At 44.0% G+C, this 23,363-nt stretch overlaps 1 protein-coding gene across 7 annotated transcripts in view; it reads right to left on the reverse strand.

The window, feature by feature from the left end:
• The window catches only part of DLG4 (discs large MAGUK scaffold protein 4), a 404,912-nt gene that overhangs the window by 62,570 nt on the left and 318,979 nt on the right, over positions 1–23,363 (reverse strand). For all 7 annotated transcript variants that reach the window (XM_063449834.1, XM_063449832.1, XM_063449833.1 and 4 more), the window contains one exon: positions 4,330–4,432. In XM_063449834.1, coding sequence (XP_063305904.1) covers positions 4,330–4,432 — 103 coding nt within the window. The remainder of the gene's footprint in view (positions 1–4,329; positions 4,433–23,363) is intronic.

Consider the following 23,363-nt stretch of genomic DNA (forward strand, 5'->3'; position numbering starts at 1 on the left):
AATACCACACGGGCCCTAAATGTCATCCATGCGGTACGACGCTCCAGGCTGAAGGTCCTCCTCCTTTACACCGACGCGGAGAAGGCCTTTGACCGGGTGGACTGGCGTTTCATGCTGGCAACTCTCCAAGCGATGGGCTTTGGCCCCCACCTCATAACGTGGATATCATCGCTTTATACGATACCCTCCGCTAGGATACGGGTTAATGGCGCTCTGTCTGAACCAGTACAAATCCACAATGGTACGAGACAGGGGTGCCCACTGTCCCCCCTCCTGTTTGCCCTCTCCCTGGAGCCGTTCCTGGGGGCGGTCAGACAGGATGGGGGTATTAGGGGGTTTACCCTGGGTGGGCAGGAGCATAAGGTAGCCGCATACGCGGACGATATGTTATTCTTCGTCAGCGAACCCCTGGCCACCCTCCCGAATCTCCTGAGGGCCTTCTCTAATATGAAGCTGAACACAGATAAATCGGAGGCCCTGCCCGTTACGACTGGAGAGGGAATGACTACACATCTCAAGACTCAATATGCATTCAAGTGGTGCCCCGTTAAAATCAAGTATCTGGGGATCTGGCTGGCCACTGACCTGACTCGGATGTATGCCCACAACTTCGAACCCATGATCCACAGACTACGGTCGGACTTGGTGCACTGGTCGGGTCTGTGTATTTCCTGGTTTGGCCGGATGAACGCGATAAAAATGAACCTTCTACCGCGACTACTGTACCTGTTCCAGGCCATCCCCATAGGCATACCACAGATTTTTTTCCGATCAATGGACACAGCCATTACCAAGTTTGTGTGGCAATCAAAGACTCCCAGACTGAAAAGGCAACACCTCCGCCTGCCCAAGGCTCAAGGGGGAGTGGGGCTCCCCTCACTTTTCGACTACTACAGGGCAACCCACCTCCAACGCATAGTAGACTGGCATGTACCCAAATCCAATAAGCGATGGATACAAATGGAGAAGGCTCAGATGGCTGGAACGCTCCCGGCCGTGGTTTGGCTTGGGGACCCCTTAGCAAGTGAACACCTACGTGGTCACCCGCTCGTTGGGGCGACCCTACGAACCTGGTATCGCATCAGGATCACCCTCACGCTGACCACCACCCCGGGCCCACTGACGCCGATAACGCATAACCCGGAACTAGCGGGAGGACTCTCACCACAGGACATCGCGACCTTCGGACTCTCGGAGTGGACGTACATGCGACAATGGTGCGAAGGGGAAGAGCTGAAACAACTGCTGGATTTGATGCCGGAACGTACCCCTACAGGCCTCGATAGGTTCAGGTACTTCCAAACTAAAACCTACTACCTAGCCCAACAGGGGAGGCGACTATTCCATAGACCCCTCACAGAATTTGAACAACTCTGCACGAAACGCACACATCTGTGTAGAGGAATCTCGAACCTCTATGCAATGCTTCTGTCGTCGCAACAGCCGCTACGCCTCAATCATATAACGCGCTGGGAAGAGGGCTTGGGGGTGAAGCTGTCGGACCTTCAATGGACTAAAATCCACGTCTTAACACACCAGAGCTCCCTGTGCTCCAAACAGCAGGAGCTCAATTTTAAACTACTGACCAACTGGTACAGGACCCCAGCAAGGATTCACAGGATGATACCAACGGTCCCCGCGACCTGCTGGCGCTGCGGAGAAGAAGACGGCACGGACCTACACATCTGGTGGTCCTGTAGGCTCATAGTCTCGTACTGGCAACAAGTTCACCAGCGAGTCACGAACATCATAGACCCGGATCTCCCGTTCCAACCGCTCCCGATGCTCCTACACCACACGTCGATATCCATATCGAAATACAAAAAATCGCTAACTAAACATCTGCTGAACGCTGCTAAATCTCTCATCCCTATGAAATGGAGGACAGCGATGGTACCCTCTCCACAGGAATGGATGGCCAAAGTGGAGGTGACCCGCGGGATGGAACAGCTGACGGCTTCACTGCACGGAATCACAGAACGTTATCTACAAACCTGGACACCCTGGTTAATGTACATATCTGGAAGGTAGCTGGGGTAAATGTTACCCTTTGGCTTACAGTGCAGATAGGTCGAGCGACAATAAGGGATATTAAGCTCCTTCGATTAGACTGGGAACCCTCGGTGCGCTCGGCTGGATGCCTGGGGAGACTTGGGGACGAGTCCTCGTCCGCCATCACCTCGGGTTGAGAACCCCCCCCTCCCCTCCCAACCCCCCTTCCCCTACCTCACCTCTGGTACCTACACGTCTACACACGCCACGGTTAGCCAGAACCGCAATAGCCTACAACTATACACGTTGCTTAGCTCCTAACACTTCACGGCCCAAATTACACTCGACTAAGGCTGAGCCGCTAACTCGGACACATGGTAAGCATACACAGTTGGACGAGGGCACACTGGCTGAAACGGAGAGGCATGCCGAGGTCTCGGACCCCGAGGTCCGCGGATACTCTGTAGACCGATACTTATGACTGCCCCACAAGGACTCCATGCGTCCGAGGCCTTGACAGTGACCCACCAGACGTATGACTACCCCCACAGAAACCAACACCAGACAACTCCAGTCACATGTGACGCTCTGACCTAGACTCCCATACCCCTGGGAGCTTAGCCACCACTGCATAAGTAGAGGACAGAGTCGGAAGACAATGTAACAAGACCTGACTTGCCCATGACAACTACACCGGTAGTAGAAGCGGTATTCCTTAACCTCCTGAGTTATGGAACCAATTTATAATATATGTTTGTATTGTTGTATTTATACCTGTAATATACCTGCTTGATACCGAATTTATGTTATTATCCTGTACGTCATGACAACGGGTTACCTTTCCCACGCAAACACAAAATCTAAGCAGAGATTGCAGCCTTTAAACGTTAGTATAGGGGTAAAGGGCTCATCTTAGCAAGTATCTCTGACAACGGGACAAGCTATAAAAAGATAACTGCACATGGTGGTCGGAGACAGGGATTTACAATGCCTAATTTGCATATCAGCCCTTTCTCCGAGACAGAACAGGCACGGGAAGAGGACCCTGCAAGTTGAGATGTTAAGGGATAACTGTGAGACATGGTCAGGTGGGAAAACCCTACCTCAGTTAGTCAGGCCGAGCCGTAATAGGGAATGTCACATACGACTGCTGTTCAAGAGATTTTTATAAATAGACACGTACAGTGTGACACGATGCATATCGGAACTGCATATTTACCTGTTCAATGCTGACGAAGTTAATCCTGTATAATGTATAACGTGAATTAACATGTATACCCCTACCTTTATTCTGTACCCCTTGAAAATTCCTTAATAAAAGAAAGATTGACTATAAGCTGCTTGGCGATGGTCTTGTAGCCCATTCCAGCCTTGTGTAGGTCTACAATCTTGTCCCTGACATCCTTGGACAGTTCGTTGGTCTTGGCCATGGTGGAGAGTTTGGAATCTGATTGATTGCTTCTGTGGACAGGTGTCTTTTATACAGGTAACGAGTTGAGATTAGGAGCATTCCCTTTAAGAGAGTGTTCCTAATCTCAGCTCGTTACCTGTATAAAAGACACCTGGGAGCCTCAAATCTTGCTGATGGATAGGGGATCAAATGCGTATTTCACTCATTGACATGCAAATCAATGTATAACTTTCTTGACATGCGTTTTCTTTCTGGATATTTGTTTTTGTAATTCTGTCTCTCACAATACACCTACTGATAAAATTATAGACTGATCATTTCTTTGTCAGTGAACAAACACTCAAAATCAGCAGGGGATCAAATACTTTTTCCCCTCACTGTATATATCAGATATTTATTATATGACTATTATTTGTCATATGTCAGCTGTTATTTATTTTATAACAGCTATTATTTATTGTTAATGGTAACAGCTATTATTTATTGTTAATGGTAACAGCTATTATTTATTGTTAATGGTAACAGCTATTATTTATTGTATAACTGCTATTAAATATTAAATTAGTTATTGTATATCACCTATATTCTGTTATATATCTCTATATCTGCATTTTTGTTATGTTCAGTGCTGGATTTGGGGTGATAGACAAAACTTGGGGATTCTGCCCCCCTCTTCCATGTTTAAATAAATGCAGACTAAGTTCACCATTAGAAGTGCTAGCACTGGGACAAAATAACTCAGGGTATTATGACCCTACGAGAACACTTCAGTCATGAGTAAAATTGTCCCGCACCGCCACCACCACCACCAGAGACTGACGCACACAAGCCCCCTACAGACCTGTCCCATCCCTCTTAACACATTTATAGTTTCCAATGCTGAAAGGTATGTTAGAAGAAGTTAAACAGGAAGTGATGCCACTTACCATCTGGTTTGTACTGTGCAACAATGGTAACCGTCTGACCTGCGTTCTTCAAAGCCAGGGCTGCTTGTTCATGCGTTGCGTTTCTCAGATCCACGCCATTTACCTGCCACACAAGGATCCGCTGTGTTAAACCTACAGGCTGGGAGACCCTTACCTACAATAAGTAGTGTTACCATCTACAGACTGTGAGACCCTTACCTACAATAAGTAGTGTTACCATCTACAGACTGTGAGACCCTTACCTACAATAAGTAGTGTTACCATCTACAGACTGTGAGACCCTTACCTACAATAAGTAGTGTTACCATCTACAGACTGTGAGACCATTACCTACAATAAGTAGTGTTACCACCTACAGACTGTGAGAACCTTACCTACAATAAGTAGTGTTACCATCTACAGGCTGTGAGAACCTTACCTACAATAAGTAGTGTTACCATCTACAGACTGTGAGACCCTTACCTACAATAAGTGGTGTTGCAATCTACAGGCTGTGAGACCCTTACCTACAATAAGTAGTGTTACCATCTACAGACTGTGAGACCATTACCTACAATAAGTAGTGTTACCATCTACAGACTGTGAGACCCTTACCTACAATAAGTAGTGTTACCATCTACAGGCTGGGAGACCCTTACCTGCAATAAGTAGTGTTACCATCTACAGACTGTGAGACCCTTACCTACAATAAGTAGTGTTACCACCTACAGGCTGGGAGACCCTTACCTACAATAAGTAGTGTTACCATCTACAGGCTGTGAGACCCTTACCTACAATAAGTAGTGTTACCACCTACAGACTGTGAGACCCTTACCTACAATAAGTAGTGTTACAATCTACAGGCTGTGAGACCCTTATCTACAATAAGTAGTGTTACCACCTACAGGCTGTGAGACCCTTACCTACAATAAGTAGTGTTACAATCTACAGGCTGGGAGACCATTACCTACAATAAGTAGTGTTACCATCTACAGACTGTGAGACCCTTACCTACAATAAGTAGTGTTACCATCTACAGACTGGGAGACCCTTACCTGCAATAAGTAGTGTTACCATCTACAGACTGTGAGACCCTTACCTACAATAAGTAGTGTTACCATCTACAGACTGTGAGACCCTTACCTACAATAAGTAGTGTTACAATCTACAGGCTGTGAGACCCTTACCTACAATAAGTAGTGTTACCATCTACAGGCTGTGAGACCCTTACCTACAATAAGTAGTGTTACCATCTACAGACTGTGAGACCCTTACCTACAATAAGTAGTGTTACCATCTACAGACTGTGAGACCCTTACCTACAATAAGTAGTGTTACCATCTACAGGCTGGGAGACCCTTACCTACAATAAGTAGTGTTACCACCTACAGGCTGGGAGACCCTTACCTACAATAAGTAGTGTTACCATCTACAGACTGTGAGACCCTTACCTACAATAAGTAGTGTTACAACCTACAGGCTGGGAGACCTTCACCTACAATAACTGGTGTTACCATCTACAGACTGTGAGACCCTTACCTACAATAAGTAGTGTTACCATCTACAGGCTGTGAGACCCTTACCTACAATAAGTAGTGTTACCATCTACAGACTGTGAGACCCTTACCTACAATAAGTGGTGTTGCAATCTACAGGCTGTGAGACCCTTACCTACAATAAGTAGTGTTACCATCTACAGACTGTGAGACCATTACCTACAATAAGTAGTGTTACCATCTACAGACTGTGAGACCCTTACCTACAATAAGTAGTGTTACCATCTACAGGCTGGGAGACCCTTACCTACAATAAGTAGTGTTACCATCTACAGACTGTGAGACCCTTACCTACAATAAGTAGTGTTACCATCTACAGACTGGGAGACCCTTACCTGCAATAAGTAGTGTTACCACCTACAGACTGGGAGACCATTACCTACAATAAGTAGTGTTACCATCTACAGGCTGGGAGACCCTTACCTACAATAAGTAGTGTTACCATCTACAGACTGTGAGAACCTTACCTACAATAAGTAGTGTTACCATCTACAGGCTGGGAGACCCTTACCTACAATAAGTAGTGTTACCACCTACAGACTGGGAGACCATTACCTACAATAAGTAGTGTTACCATCTACAGGCTGGGAGACCCTTACCTACAATAAGTAGTGTTACCATCTACAGACTGTGAGAACCTTACCTACAATAAGTAGTGTTACCATCTACAGACTGGGAGACCATTACCTACAATAAGTAGTGTTACCATCTACAGGCTGTGAGACCCTTACCTACAATAAGTAGTGTTACCACCTACAGACTGTGAGACCCTTACCTACAATAAGTAGTGTTACCATCTACAGACTGGGAGACCATTACCTACAATAAGTAGTGTTACCATCTACAGGCTGGGAGACCCTTACCTACAATAAGTAGTGTTACCATCTACAGACTGTGAGAACTTTAACTACAATAAGTAGTGTTACCATCTACAGACTGTGAGAACCTTACCTACAATAAGTAGTGTTACCATCTACAGGCTGTGAGACCCTTACCTACAATAAGTAGTGTTACCATCTACAGGCTGGGAGACCCTTACCTACAATAAGTAGTGTTACCATCTACAGACTGTGAGACCATTACCTACAATAAGTAGTGTTACCATCTACAGGCTGGGAGACCCTTACCTACAATAAGTAGTGTTACCATCTACAGACTGTGAGACCCTTACCTACAATAAGTAGTGTTACCATCTACAGACTGGGAGACCATTACCTACAATAAGTAGTGTTACCATCTACAGACTGGGAGACCCTTACCTACAATAAGTAGTGTTACCATCTACAGACTGGGAGACCCTTACCTGCAATAAGTAGTGTTACCATCTACAGACTGTGAGACCCTTACCTACAATAAGTAGTGTTACCATCTACAGGCTGGGAGACCCTTACCTACAATAAGTAGTGTTACCATCTACAGACTGTGAGACCCTTACCTACAATAAGTAGTGTTACAATCTACAGGATGTGAGACCCTTACCTACAATAAGTAGTGTTACAATCTACAGGCTGTGAGACCCTTACCTACAATAAGTAGTGTTACCATCTACAGGCTGTGAGACCCTTACCTACAATAAGTAGTGTTACCATCTACAGACTGTGAGACCCTTACCTACAATAAGTGGTGTTGCAATCTACAGGCTGTGAGACCCTTACCTACAATAAGTAGTGTTACCATCTACAGACTGTGAGACCATTACCTACAATAAGTAGTGTTACCATCTACAGACTGTGAGACCCTTACCTACAATAAGTAGTGTTACCATCTACAGGCTGGGAGACCCTTACCTACAATAAGTAGTGTTACCATCTACAGACTGTGAGACCCTTACCTACAATAAGTAGTGTTACCATCTACAGACTGGGAGACCCTTACCTGCAATAAGTAGTGTTACCATCTACAGACTGGGAGACCCTTACCTACAATAAGTAGTGTTACTATCTACAGACTGTGAGACCCTTACCTACAATAAGTAGTGTTACCATCTACAGACTGTGAGACCCTTACCTACAATAAGTAGTGTTACAATCTACAGGCTGTGAGACCCTTACCTACAATAAGTAGTGTTACCATCTACAGACTGTGAGACCATTACCTACAATAAGTAGTGTTACCATCTACAGACTGTGAGACCCTTACCTACAATAAGTAGTGTTACCATCTACAGACTGGGAGACCCTTACCTACAATAAGTAGTGTTACCATCTACAGACTGTGAGACCCTTACCTACAATAAGTAGTGTTACAATCTACAGGCTGTGAGACCCTTACCTACAATAAGTAGTGTTACCATCTACAGGCTGTGAGACCCTTACCTACAATAAGTAGTGTTACCATCTACAGACTGTGAGACCCTTACCTACAATAAGTAGTGTTACCATCTACAGACTGTGAGACCCTTACCTACAATAAGTAGTGTTACCATCTACAGGCTGGGAGACCCTTACCTACAATAAGTAGTGTTACCACCTACAGGCTGGGAGACCCTTACCTACAATAAGTAGTGTTACCATCTACAGACTGTGAGACCCTTACCTACAATAAGTAGTGTTACAACCTACAGGCTGGGAGACCTTCACCTACAATAACTGGTGTTACCATCTACAGACTGTGAGACCCTTACCTACAATAAGTAGTGTTACCATCTACAGACTGTGAGACCCTTACCTACAATAAGTAGTGTTACCATCTACAGACTGTGAGACCATTACCTACAATAAGTAGTGTTACCATCTACAGGCTGGGAGACCCTTACCTACAATAAGTAGTGTTACCACCTACAGACTGTGAGACAATTACCTACAATAAGTAGTGTTACCATCTACAGGCTGGGAGACCCTTACCTACAATAAGTAGTGTTACCACCTACAGACTGGGAGACCATTACCTACAATAAGTAGTGTTACCATCTACAGGCTGGGAGACCCTTACCTACAATAAGTAGTGTTACCATCTACAGACTGTGAGAACCTTACCTACAATAAGTAGTGTTACCATCTACAGGCTGGGAGACCCTTACCTACAATAAGTAGTGTTACCACCTACAGACTGGGAGACCATTACCTACAATAAGTAGTGTTACCATCTACAGGCTGGGAGACCCTTACCTACAATAAGTAGTGTTACCATCTACAGACTGTGAGAACCTTACCTACAATAAGTAGTGTTACCATCTACAGACTGGGAGACCATTACCTACAATAAGTAGTGTTACCATCTACAGGCTGTGAGACCCTTACCTACAATAAGTAGTGTTACCACCTACAGACTGTGAGACCCTTACCTACAATAAGTAGTGTTACCATCTACAGACTGGGAGACCATTACCTACAATAAGTAGTGTTACCATCTACAGGCTGGGAGACCCTTACCTACAATAAGTAGTGTTACCATCTACAGACTGTGAGAACCTTACCTACAATAAGTAGTGTTACCATCTACAGACTGTGAGAACCTTACCTACAATAAGTAGTGTTACCATCTACAGGCTGTGAGACCCTTACCTACAATAAGTAGTGTTACCATCTACAGGCTGGGAGACCCTTACCTACAATAAGTAGTGTTACCATCTACAGACTGTGAGACCATTACCTACAATAAGTAGTGTTACCATCTACAGGCTGGGAGACCCTTACCTACAATAAGTAGTGTTACCATCTACAGACTGTGAGACCCATACCTACAATAAGTAGTGTTACCATCTACAGGCTGGGAGACCCATACCTACAATAAGTAGTGTTACCACCTACAGGCTGGGAGACCCTTACCTACAATAAGTAGTGTTACCATCTACAGGCTGTGAGACCCTTACCTACAATAAGTAGTGTTACCATCTACAGGCTGGGAGACCCTTACCTACAATAAGTAGTGTTACCATCTACAGACTGTGAGACCCTTACCTACAATAAGTAGTGTTACCATCTACAGACTGTGAGACCCTTACCTACAATAAGTAGTGTTACCATCTACAGGCTGGGAGACCCTTACCTACAATAAGTAGTGTTACCATCTACAGACTGTGAGACCCTTACCTACAATAAGTGGTGTTACCTTATACGGGACCTGCGAGCCAGACATTACAAGGGGCCTGCGAGCCCAACTGAACATGCAAAAATACTGCCCTCAACAAGGGACAGGGCACACATTATGCTCTTGCTCAAAAACCTGTGACACTGTATCAACCTGTTTACTTACCCATGAGGGCCTGCGAGCCCGAGATCTTTTTGATACTGATCGTTAAACCTGTCTGCATATTCTAACTTGACTAGAGACCTGCGAGTCTCCAAACTTAGAACGTAAACAAAACAAAAATAAAAATTATATTTACAAAAAAAAATAAGTGGTGTTACCATCTACAGGCTGTGAGACCCTTACCTACAATAAGTAGTGTTACCATCTACAGACTGTGAGACCCTTACCTACAATAAGTAGTGTTACCATCTACAGACTGTGAGACCCTTACCTACAATAAGTGGTGTTGCAATCTACAGGCTGTGAGACCCTTACCTACAATAAGTAGTGTTACCATCTACAGACTGTGAGACCATTACCTACAATAAGTAGTGTTACCATCTACAGACTGTGAGACCCTTACCTACAATAAGTAGTGTTACCATCTACAGGCTGGGAGACCCTTACCTACAATAAGTAGTGTTACCATCTACAGACTGTGAGACCCTTACCTACAATAAGTAGTGTTACCATCTACAGACTGGGAGACCCTTACCTGCAATAAGTAGTGTTACCATCTACAGACTGGGAGACCCTTACCTACAATAAGTAGTGTTACCATCTACAGACTGTGAGACCCTTACCTACAATAAGTAGTGTTACCATCTACAGACTGTGAGACCCTTACCTACAATAAGTAGTGTTACAATCTACAGGCTGTGAGACCCTTACCTACAATAAGTAGTGTTACCATCTACAGACTGTGAGACCATTACCTACAATAAGTAGTGTTACCATCTACAGACTGTGAGACCATTACCTACAATAAGTAGTGTTACCATCTACAGACTGTGAGACCCTTACCTGCAATAAGTAGTGTTACCATCTACAGACTGTGAGACCCTTACCTACAATAAGTAGTGTTACCATCTACAGACTGTGAGACCCTTACCTACAATAAGTAGTGTTACAATCTACAGGCTGTGAGACCCTTACCTACAATAAGTAGTGTTACCATCTACAGGCTGTGAGACCCTTACCTACAATAAGTAGTGTTACCATCTACAGACTGTGAGACCCTTACCTACAATAAGTAGTGTTACCATCTACAGACTGTGAGACCCTTACCTACAATAAGTAGTGTTACCATCTACAGACTGTGAGACCCTTACCTACAATAAGTAGTGTTACCATCTACAGGCTGGGAGACCCTTACCTACAATAAGTAGTGTTACCATCTACAGACTGTGAGACCCTTACCTACAATAAGTAGTGTTACAACCTACAGACTGTGAGAACCTTACCTACAATAAGTAGTGTTACCATCTACAGGCTGGGAGACCCTTACCTACAATAAGTAGTGTTACCATCTACAGGCTGGGAGACCCTTACCTACAATAAGTAGTGTTACCATCTACAGGCTGGGAGACCCTTACCTACAATAAGTAGTGTTACCATCTACAGGCTGGGAGACCCTTACCTACAATAAGTAGTGTTACCATCTACAGACTGTGAGAACCTTACCTACAATAAGTAGTGTTACCATCTACAGACTGGGAGACCATTACCTACAATAAGTAGTGTTACCATCTACAGGCTGTGAGACCCTTACCTACAATAAGTAGTGTTACCACCTACAGACTGTGAGACCCTTACCTACAATAAGTAGTGTTACCATCTACAGACTGGGAGACCATTACCTACAATAAGTAGTGTTACCATCTACAGGCTGGGAGACCCTTACCTACAATAAGTAGTGTTACCATCTACAGACTGTGAGAACCTTACCTACAATAAGTAGTGTTACCATCTACAGACTGTGAGAACCTTACCTACAATAAGTAGTGTTACCATCTACAGGCTGTGAGACCCTTACCTACAATAAGTAGTGTTACCATCTACAGGCTGGGAGACCCTTACCTACAATAAGTAGTGTTACCATCTACAGACTGTGAGACCATTACCTACAATAAGTAGTGTTACCATCTACAGGCTGGGAGACCCTTACCTACAATAAGTAGTGTTACCATCTACAGACTGTGAGACCCATACCTACAATAAGTAGTGTTACCATCTACAGGCTGGGAGACCCATACCTACAATAAGTAGTGTTACCACCTACAGGCTGGGAGACCCTTACCTACAATAAGTAGTGTTACCATCTACAGGCTGTGAGACCCTTACCTACAATAAGTAGTGTTACCATCTACAGGCTGGGAGACCCTTACCTACAATAAGTAGTGTTACCATCTACAGACTGTGAGACCCTTACCTACAATAAGTAGTGTTACCATCTACAGACTGTGAGACCCTTACCTACAATAAGTAGTGTTACCATCTACAGACTGTGAGACCCATACCTACAATAAGTAGTGTTACCATCTACAGACTGTGAGACCCTTACCTACAATAAGTAGTGTTACCATCTACAGGCTGGGAGACCCTTACCTACAATAAGTAGTGTTACCATCTACAGACTGTGAGACCCTTACCTACAATAAGTAGTGTTACCACCTACAGACTGTGAGACCCTTACCTACAATAAGTAGTGTTACCATCTACAGACTGGGAGACCATTACCTACAATAAGTAGTGTTACCATCTACAGGCTGTGAGACCCTTACCTACAATAAGTAGTGTTACCATCTACAGGCTGGGAGACCCTTACCTACAATAAGTAGTGTTACCATCTACAGGCTGGGAGACCCTTACCTACAATAAGTAGTGTTACCATCTACAGACTGTGAGACCCTTACCTACAATAAGTAGTGTTACCATCTACAGGCTGTGAGACCCTTACCTACAATAAGTAGTGTTACCATCTACAGGCTGGGAGACCCTTACCTACAATAAGTAGTGTTACCATCTACAGGCTGGGAGACCCTAACCTACAATAAGTAGTGTTACCACCTGCAGGCTGGGAGACCCTTACCTACAATAAGTAGTGTTACCATCTACAGGCTGGGAGACCCTTACCTACAATAAGTAGTGTTACCATCTACAGGCTGGGAGACCCTTACCTACAATAAGTAGTGTTACCATCTACAGACTGTGAGACCCTTACCTACAATAAGTAGTGTTACCATCTACAGACTGTGAGACCCTTACCTACAAAAAGTAGTGTTACCATCTACAGGCTGGGAGACCCTTACCTACAATAAGTAGTGTTACCATCTACAGGCTGTGAGACCCTTACCTACAATAAGTAGTGTTACCACCTACAGGCTGGGAGACCCTTACCTACAATAAGTAGTGTTACCATCTACAGGCTGGGAGACCCTTACCTACAATAAGTAGTGTTACCATTACAGACTGTGAGACCATTACCTACAATAAGTAGTGTTACCATCTACAGGCTGGGAGACCCTTACCTACAATAAGTAGTGTTACCATCTACAGGCTGTGAGACCCTTACCTACAATAAGTAGTGTTACCACCTACAGGCTGGGAGACCCTTACCTACAATAAGTAGTGTTACCATCTACAGACTGTGAGACCATTACCTACAATAAGTAGTGTTACCATCTACAGACTGTGAGACCATTACCTACAATAAGTAGTGTTACCATCTACAGGCTGGGAGACCCTTACCTGCAATAAGTAGTGTTACCATCTACAGACTGTGAGACCCTTACCTACAATAAGTAGTGTTACCATCTACAGGCTGGGAGACCCTTACCTACAATAAGTAGTGTTACCATCTACAGACTGTGAGACCCTTACCTACAATAAGTAGTGTTACCATCTACAGGCTGGGAGACCCTTACCTACAATAAGTAGTGTTACCATCTACAGACTGTGAGAACCTTACCTGCAATAAGTAGTGTTACCATCTACAGGCTGGGAGACCCTTACCTACAATAAGTAGTGTTACCATCTACAGGCTGGGAGACCCTTACCTACAATAAGTAGTGTTACCATCTACAGACTGTGAGACCCTTACCTACAATAAGTGGTGTTACCTTATACGGGACCTGCGAGCCAGACATTACAAGGGGCCTGCGAGCCCAACTGAACATGCAAAAATACTGCCCTCAACAAGGGACAGGGCACACATTATGCTCTTGCTCAAAAACCTGTGACACTGTATCAACCTGTTTACTTACCCATGAGGGCCTGCGAGCCCGAGATCTTTTTGATACTGATCGTTAAACCTGTCTGCATATTCTAACTTGACTAGAGACCTGCGAGTCTCCAAACTTTGAACGTAAACAAAACAAAAATAAAAATTATATTTACAAAAAAAAATAAGTGGTGTTACCATCTACAGGATGTGAGACCCTTACCTACAATAAGTAGTGTTACCATCTACAGACTGTGAGACCCTTACCTACAATAAGTAGTGTTACCATCTACAGACTGTGAGACCCTTACCTACAATAAGTGGTGTTGCAATCTACAGGCTGTGAGACCCTTACCTACAATAAGTAGTGTTACCATCTACAGACTGTGAGACCATTACCTACAATAAGTAGTGTTACCATCTACAGACTGTGAGACCCTTACCTACAATAAGTAGTGTTACCATCTACAGGCTGGGAGACCCTTACCTACAATAAGTAGTGTTACCATCTACAGACTGTGAGACCCTTACCTACAATAAGTAGTGTTACCATCTACAGACTGGGAGACCCTTACCTGCAATAAGTAGTGTTACCATCTACAGACTGGGAGACCCTTACCTACAATAAGTAGTGTTACCATCTACAGACTGTGAGACCCTTACCTACAATAAGTAGTGTTACCATCTACAGACTGTGAGACCCTTACCTACAATAAGTAGTGTTACAATCTACAGGCTGTGAGACCCTTACCTACAATAAGTAGTGTTACCATCTACAGACTGTGAGACCATTACCTACAATAAGTAGTGTTACCATCTACAGACTGTGAGACCCTTACCTACAATAAGTAGTGTTACCATCTACAGACTGGGAGACCCTTACCTGCAATAAGTAGTGTTACCATCTACAGACTGTGAGACCCTTACCTACAATAAGTAGTGTTACCATCTACAGACTGTGAGACCCTTACCTACAATAAGTAGTGTTACAATCTACAGGCTGTGAGACCCTTACCTACAATAAGTAGTGTTACCATCTACAGGCTGTGAGACCCTTACCTACAATAAGTAGTGTTACCATCTACAGACTGTGAGACCCTTACCTACAATAAGTAGTGTTACCATCTACAGACTGTGAGACCCTTACCTACAATAAGTAGTGTTACCATCTACAGGCTGGGAGACCCTTACCTACAATAAGTAGTGTTACCACCTACAGGCTGGAAGACCCTTACCTACAATAAGTAGTGTTACCATCTACAGACTGTGAGACCCTTACCTACAATAAGTAGTGTTACAACCTACAGACTGTGAGAACCTTACCTACAATAAGTAGTGTTACCATCTACAGGCTGGGAGACCCTTACCTACAATAAGTAGTGTTACCACCTACAGACTGGGAGACCATTACCTACAATAAGTAGTGTTACCATCTACAGGCTGGGAGACCCTTACCTACAATAAGTAGTGTTACCATCTACAGACTGTGAGAACCTTACCTACAATAAGTAGTGTTACCATCTACAGACTGGGAGACCATTACCTACAATAAGTAGTGTTACCATCTACAGGCTGTGAGACCCTTACCTACAATAAGTAGTGTTACCACCTACAGACTGTGAGACCCTTACCTACAATAAGTAGTGTTACCATCTACAGACTGGGAGACCATTACCTACAATAAGTAGTGTTACCATCTACAGGCTGGGAGACCCTTACCTACAATAAGTAGTGTTACCATCTACAGACTGTGAGAACCTTACCTACAATAAGTAGTGTTACCATCTACAGACTGTGAGAACCTTACCTACAATAAGTAGTGTTACCATCTACAGGCTGTGAGACCCTTACCTACAATAAGTAGTGTTACCATCTACAGGCTGGGAGACCCTTACCTACAATAAGTAGTGTTACCATCTACAGACTGTGAGACCATTACCTACAATAAGTAGTGTTACCATCTACAGGCTGGGAGACCCTTACCTACAATAAGTAGTGTTACCATCTACAGACTGTGAGACCCATACCTACAATAAGTAGTGTTACCATCTACAGACTGTGAGACCCTTACCTACAATAAGTAGTGTTACAGTCTACAGGCTGTGAGACCCTTACCTACAATAAGTAGTGTTACCACCTACAGGCTGGGAGACCCTTACCTACAATAAGTAGTGTTACCATCTACAGGCTGGGAGACCCTTACCTACAATAAGTAGTGTTACCATCTACAGACTGTGAGACCCTTACCTACAATAAGTAGTGTTACCATCTACAGACTGTGAGACCCTTACCTACAATAAGTAGTGTTACCATCTACAGGCTGGGAGACCCTTACCTACAATAAGTAGTGTTACCATCTACAGGCTGTGAGACCCTTACCTACAATAAGTAGTGTTAACACCTACAGGCTGGGAGACCCTTACCTACAATAAGTAGTGTTACCATCTACAGGCTGGGAGACCCTTACCTACAATAAGTAGTGTTACCACCTACAGACTGTGAGACCCTTACCTACAATAAGTAGTGTTACCATCTACAGGCTGGGAGACCCTTACCTACAATAAGTAGTGTTACCATCTACAGACTGGGAGACCATTACCTACAATAAGTAGTGTTACCATCTACAGGCTGTGAGACCCTTACCTACAATAAGTAGTGTTACCATCTACAGGCTGGGAGATCCTTACCTACAATAAGTAGTGTTACCATCTACAGGCTGGGAGACCCTTACCTACAATAAGTAGTGTTACCATCTACAGACTGTGAGACCCTTACCTACAATAAGTAGTGTTACCATCTACAGGCTGTGAGACCCTTACCTACAATAAGTAGTGTTACCACCTGCAGGCTGGGAGACCCTTACCTACAATAAGTAGTGTTACCATCTACAGGCTGGGAGACCCTTACCTACAATAAGTAGTGTTACCATCTACAGACTGTGAGACCCTTACCTATAATAAGTAGTGTTACCATCTACAGACTGTGAGACCCTTACCTACAATAAGTAGTGTTACCATCTACAGGCTGGGAGACCCTTACCTACAATAAGTAGTGTTACCATCTACAGACTGTGAGACCCTTACCTACAATAAGTAGTGTTACAATCTACAGGCTGGGAGACCCTTACCTACAATAAGTAGTGTTACCATCTACAGACTGTGAGAACCTTACCTACAATAAGTAGTGTTACCACCTACAGACTGTGAGACCCTTACCTACAATAAGTAGTGTTACCATCTACAGACTGTGAGACCCTTACCTACAATAAGTAGTGTTACCACCTACAGACTGTGAGACCCTTACCTACAATAAGTAGTGTTACCATCTACAGGCTAGGAGACCCTTACCTACAATAAGTAGTGTTACCACCTACAGACTGTGAGACCCTTACCTACAATAAGTAGTGTTACCATCTACAGGCTGGGAGACCCTTACCTACAATAAGTAGTGTTACCATCTACAGGCTGGGAGACCCTTACCTACAATAAGTAGTGTTACCATCTACAGACTGTGAGACCCTTACCTACAAAAAGTAGTGTTACCATCTACAGGCTGGGAGACCCTTACCTACAATAAGTAGTGTTACCATCTACAGGCTGTGAGACCCTTACCTACAATAAGTAGTGTTACCATCTACAGGCTGGGAGACCCTTACCTACAATAAGTAGTGTTACCACCTACAGGCTGGGAGACCCTTACCTACAATAAGTAGTGTTACCATCTACAGGCTGGGAGACCCTTACCTACAATAAGTAGTGTTACCATCTACAGACTGTGAGACCCTTACCTACAATAAGTAGTGTTACCATCTACAGACTGTGAGACCCTTACCTACAATAAGTAGTGTTACCATCTACAGGCTGGGAGACCCTTACCTACAATAAGTAGTGTTACCATCTACAGACTGTGAGACCCTTACCTACAATAAGTAGTGTTACAATCTACAGGCTGGGAGACCCTTACCTACAATAAGTAGTGTTACCATCTACAGACTGTGAGAACCTTACCTACAATAAGTAGTGTTACCACCTACAGGCTGGGAGACCCTTACCTACAATAAGTAGTGTTACCATCTACAGGCTGGGAGACCCTTACCTACAATAAGTAGTGTTACCACCTACAGACTGTGAGACCCTTACCTACAATAAGTAGTGTTACCATCTACAGACTGTGAGACCCTTACCTACAATAAGTAGTGTTACCACCTACAGACTGTGAGACCCTTACCTACAATAAGTAGTGTTACCATCTACAGGCTAGGAGACCCTTACCTACAATAAGTAGTGTTACCACCTACAGACTGTGAGACCCTTACCTACAATAAGTAGTGTTACCATCTACAGGCTGGGAGACCCTTACCTACAATAAGTAGTGTTACCATCTACAGGCTGGGAGACCCTTACCTACAATAAGTAGTGTTACCATCTACAGACTGTGAGACCCTTACCTACAATAAGTAGTGTTACAATCTACAGGCTGTGAGACCCTTACCTACAATAAGTAGTGTTACCATCTACAGGCTGTGAGACCCTTACCTACAATAAGTAGTGTTACCATCTACAGACTGTGAGACCCTTACCTACAATAAGTAGTGTTACCATCTACAGACTGTGAGACCCTTACCTACAATAAGTAGTGTTACCATCTACAGGCTGGGAGACCCTTACCTACAATAAGTAGTGTTACCACCTACAGGCTGGGAGACCCTTACCTACAATAAGTAGTGTTACCATCTACAGACTGTGAGACCCTTACCTACAATAAGTAGTGTTACCACCTACAGACTGTGAGACCCTTACCTACAATAAGTAGTGTTACCATCTACAGGCTGGGAGACCCTTACCTACAATAAGTAGTGTTACCACCTACAGACTGTGAGACCCTTACCTACAATAAGTAGTGTTACCACCTACAGACTGTGAGACCCTTACCTACAATAAGTAGTGTTACCACCTACAGACTGTGAGACCCTTACCTACAATAAGTAGTGTTACCACCTACAGACTGTGAGACCCTTACCTACAATAAGTAGTGTTACCATCTACAGGCTGGGAGACCCTTACCTACAATAAGTAGTGTTACCATCTACAGACTGGGAGACCATTACCTACAATAAGTAGTGTTACCATCTAAAGGCTGTGAGACCCATACCTACAATAAGTAGTGTTACCATCTACAGGCTGGGAGACCCTTACCTACAATAAGTAGTGTTACCATCTACAGGCTGGGAGACCCTTACCTACAATAAGTAGTGTTACCATCTACAGACTGTGAGACCCTTACCTACAATAAGTAGTGTTACCATCTACAGGCTGTGAGACCCTTACCTACAATAAGTAGTGTTACCACCTACAGGCTGGGAGACCCTTACCTACAATAAGTAGTGTTACCATCTACAGGCTGGGAGACCCTTACCTACAATAAGTAGTGTTACCATCTACAGGCTGTGAGACCCTTACCTACAATAAGTAGTGTTACCACCTACAGGCTGTGAGACCCTTACCTATAATAAGTAGTGTTACCATCTACAGGCTGGGAGACCCTTACCTACAATAAGTAGTGTTACCATCTACAGGCTGGGAGACCCTTACCTACAATAAGTAGTGTTACCATCTACAGGCTGTGAGACCCTTACCTACAATAAGTAGTGTTACCATCTACAGGCTGTGAGACCCTTACCTACAATAAGTAGTGTTACCATCTACAGGCTGGGAGACCCTTACCTACAATAAGTAGTGTTACCATCTACAGGCTGTGAGACCCTTACCTACAATAAGTAGTGTTACCACCTACAGGCTGGGAGACCCTTACCTACAATAAGTAGTGTTACCATCTACAGACTGTAAGACCATTACCTACAATAAGTAGTGTTACCATCTACAGACTGTGAGACCCTTACCTACAATAAGTAGTGTTACCATCTACAGGCTGGGAGACCCTTACCTACAATAAGTAGTGTTACCATCTACAGACTGTGAGACCCTTACCTACAATAAGTAGTGTTACCACCTACAGACTGTGAGACCCTTACCTACAATAAGTAGTGTTACCATCTACAGACTGGGAGACCATTACCTACAATAAGTAGTGTTACCATCTACAGGCTGTGAGACCCTTACCTACAATAAGTAGTGTTACCATCTACAGGCTGGGAGACCCTTACCTACAATAAGTAGTGTTACCATCTACAGGCTGGGAGACCCTTACCTACAATAAGTAGTGTTACCATCTACAGGCTGTGAGACCCTTACCTACAATAAGTAGTGTTACCATCTACAGGCTGTGAGACCCTTACCTACAATAAGTAGTGTTACCATCTACAGGCTGGGAGACCCTTACCTACAATAAGTAGTGTTACCATCTACAGGCTGGGAGACCCTTACCTACAATAAGTAGTGTTACCACCTGCAGGCTGGGAGACCCTTACCTACAATAAGTAGTGTTACCATCTACAGGCTGGGAGACCCTTACCTACAATAAGTAGTGTTACCATCTACAGGCTGGGAGACCCTTACCTACAATAAGTAGTGTTACCATCTACAGACTGTGAGACCCTTACCTACAATAAGTAGTGTTACCATCTACAGACTGTGAGACCCTTACCTACAAAAAGTAGTGTTACCATCTACAGGCTGGGAGACCCTTACCTACAATAAGTAGTGTTACCATCTACAGGCTGGGAGACCCTTACCTACAATAAGTAGTGTTACCACCTACAGGCTGGGAGACCCTTACCTACAATAAGTAGTGTTACCATCTACAGGCTGGGAGACCCTTACCTACAATAAGTAGTGTTACCATCTACAGACTGTGAGACCATTACCTACAATAAGTAGTGTTACCATCTACAGGCTGGGAGACCCTTACCTACAATAAGTAGTGTTACCATCTACAGGCTGTGAGACCCTTACCTACAATAAGTAGTGTTACCACCTACAGGCTGGGAGACCCTTACCTACAATAAGTAGTGTTACCATCTACAGACTGTGAGACCATTACCTACAATAAGTAGTGTTACCATCTACAGACTGTGAGACCATTACCTACAATAAGTAGTGTTACCATCTACAGGCTGGGAGACCCTTACCTGCAATAAGTAGTGTTACCATCTACAGACTGTGAGACCCTTACCTACAATAAGTAGTGTTACCATCTACAGGCTGGGAGACCCTTACCTACAATAAGTAGTGTTACCATCTACAGACTGTGAGACCCTTACCTACAATAAGTAGTGTTACCATCTACAGGCTGTGAGAACCTTACCTACAATAAGTAGTGTTACCATCTACAGGCTGTGAGACCCTTACCTACAATAAGTAGTGTTACCACCTACAGGCTGGGAGACCCTTACCTACAATAAGTAGTGTTACCATCTACAGACTGTGAGACCCTTACCTACAATAAGTAGTGTTACCATCTACAGACTGTGAGACCATTACCTACAATAAGTAGTGTTACCATCTACAGACTGTGAGACCATTACCTACAATAAGTAGTGTTACCATCTACAGGCTGGGAGACCCTTACCTGCAATAAGTAGTGTTACCATCTACAGACTGTGAGACCCTTACCTACAATAAGTAGTGTTACCATCTACAGGCTGGGAGACCCTTACCTACAATAAGTAGTGTTACCATCTACAGACTGTGAGACCCTTACCTACAATAAGTAGTGTTACCATCTACAGGCTGTGAGAACCTTACCTACAATAAGTAGTGTTACCATCTACAGGCTGGGAGACCCTTACCTACAATAAGTAGTGTTACCATCTACAGACTGTGAGAACCTTACCTGCAATAAGTAGTGTTACCATCTACAGGCTGGGAGACCCTTACCTACAATAAGTAGTGTTACCATCTACAGGCTGGGAGACCCTTACCTACAATAAGTAGTGTTACCATCTACAGACTGTGAGACCCTTACCTACAATAAGTGGTGTTACCATCTACAGGCTGTGAGACCCTTACCTACAATAAGTAGTGTTACCATCTACAGACTGTGAGACCCTTACCTACAATAAGTAGTGTTACCATCTACAGGCTGGGAGACCCTTACCTACAATAAGTAGTGTTACAATCTACAGGCTGGGAGACCCTTACCTACAATAAGTAGTGTTACCATCTACAGACTGTGAGAACCTTACCTACAATAAGTAGTGTTACCACCTACAGACTGTGAGACCCTTACCTACAATAAGTAGTGTTACCATCTACAGACTGTGAGACCCTTACCTACAATAAGTAGTGTTACCACCTACAGACTGTGAGACCCTTACCTACAATAAGTAGTGTTACCATCTACAGGCTGGGAGACCCTTACCTACAATAAGTAGTGTTACCACCTACAGACTGTGAGACCCTTACCTACAATAAGTAGTGTTACCATCTACAGGCTGGGAGACCCTTACCTACAATAAGTAGTGTTACCATCTACAGGCTGGGAGACCCTTACCTACAATAAGTAGTGTTACCATCTACAGGCTGGGAGACCCTTACCTACAATAAGTAGTGTTACCATCTACAGACTGTGAGACCCTTACCTACAATAAGTAGTGTTACCATCTACAGACTGTGAGACCCTTACCTACAATAAGTAGTGTTACCATCTACAGGCTGGGAGACCCTTACCTACAATAAGTAGTGTTAACATCTACAGGCTGTGAGACCCTTACCTACAATAAGTAGTGTTACCACCTACAGGCTGGGAGACCCTTACCTACAATAAGTAGTGTTACCATCTACAGGCTGGGAGACCCTTACCTACAATAAGTAGTGTTACCATCTACAGACTGTGAGACCCTTACCTACAATAAGTAGTGTTACCATCTACAGACTGTGAGACCCTTACCTACAATAAGTAGTGTTACCATCTACAGGCTGGGAGACCCTTACCTACAATAAGTAGTGTTACCATCTACAGACTGTGAGACCCTTACCTACAATAAGTAGTTGTGGCAAACCTAGCCACTTCTAACTTATATGCAGCGTAGGTTGTCCATAGGCGGAATGTATACTGCAAGTCGTTACCTGTGATAATGCTATGTACAGCCGTTCGCCGTACGAATGTGGGCTCCCCAGATAGACCACACCTTCACCAGTCGTGTGGCACCAAGTAACCGAGTACACCCCGGTTGCAATCGGTGTTTCAAGGCTCTCCTAGATGGCCGCCGATCGGCTACCGACCATGCGGCGGTCGGCCATCTTGGATCCTTTGTCCTTGCAGCAGTGTTCGGTCGTCGAGAGCCTGGAACGGAAAACGGCTACTCG

The sequence above is a fragment of the Pelobates fuscus genome, chromosome 3 (assembly GCF_036172605.1).
Source record: "Pelobates fuscus isolate aPelFus1 chromosome 3, aPelFus1.pri, whole genome shotgun sequence".
NCBI classification, from domain to species: Eukaryota; Metazoa; Chordata; class Amphibia; order Anura; family Pelobatidae; genus Pelobates; species Pelobates fuscus.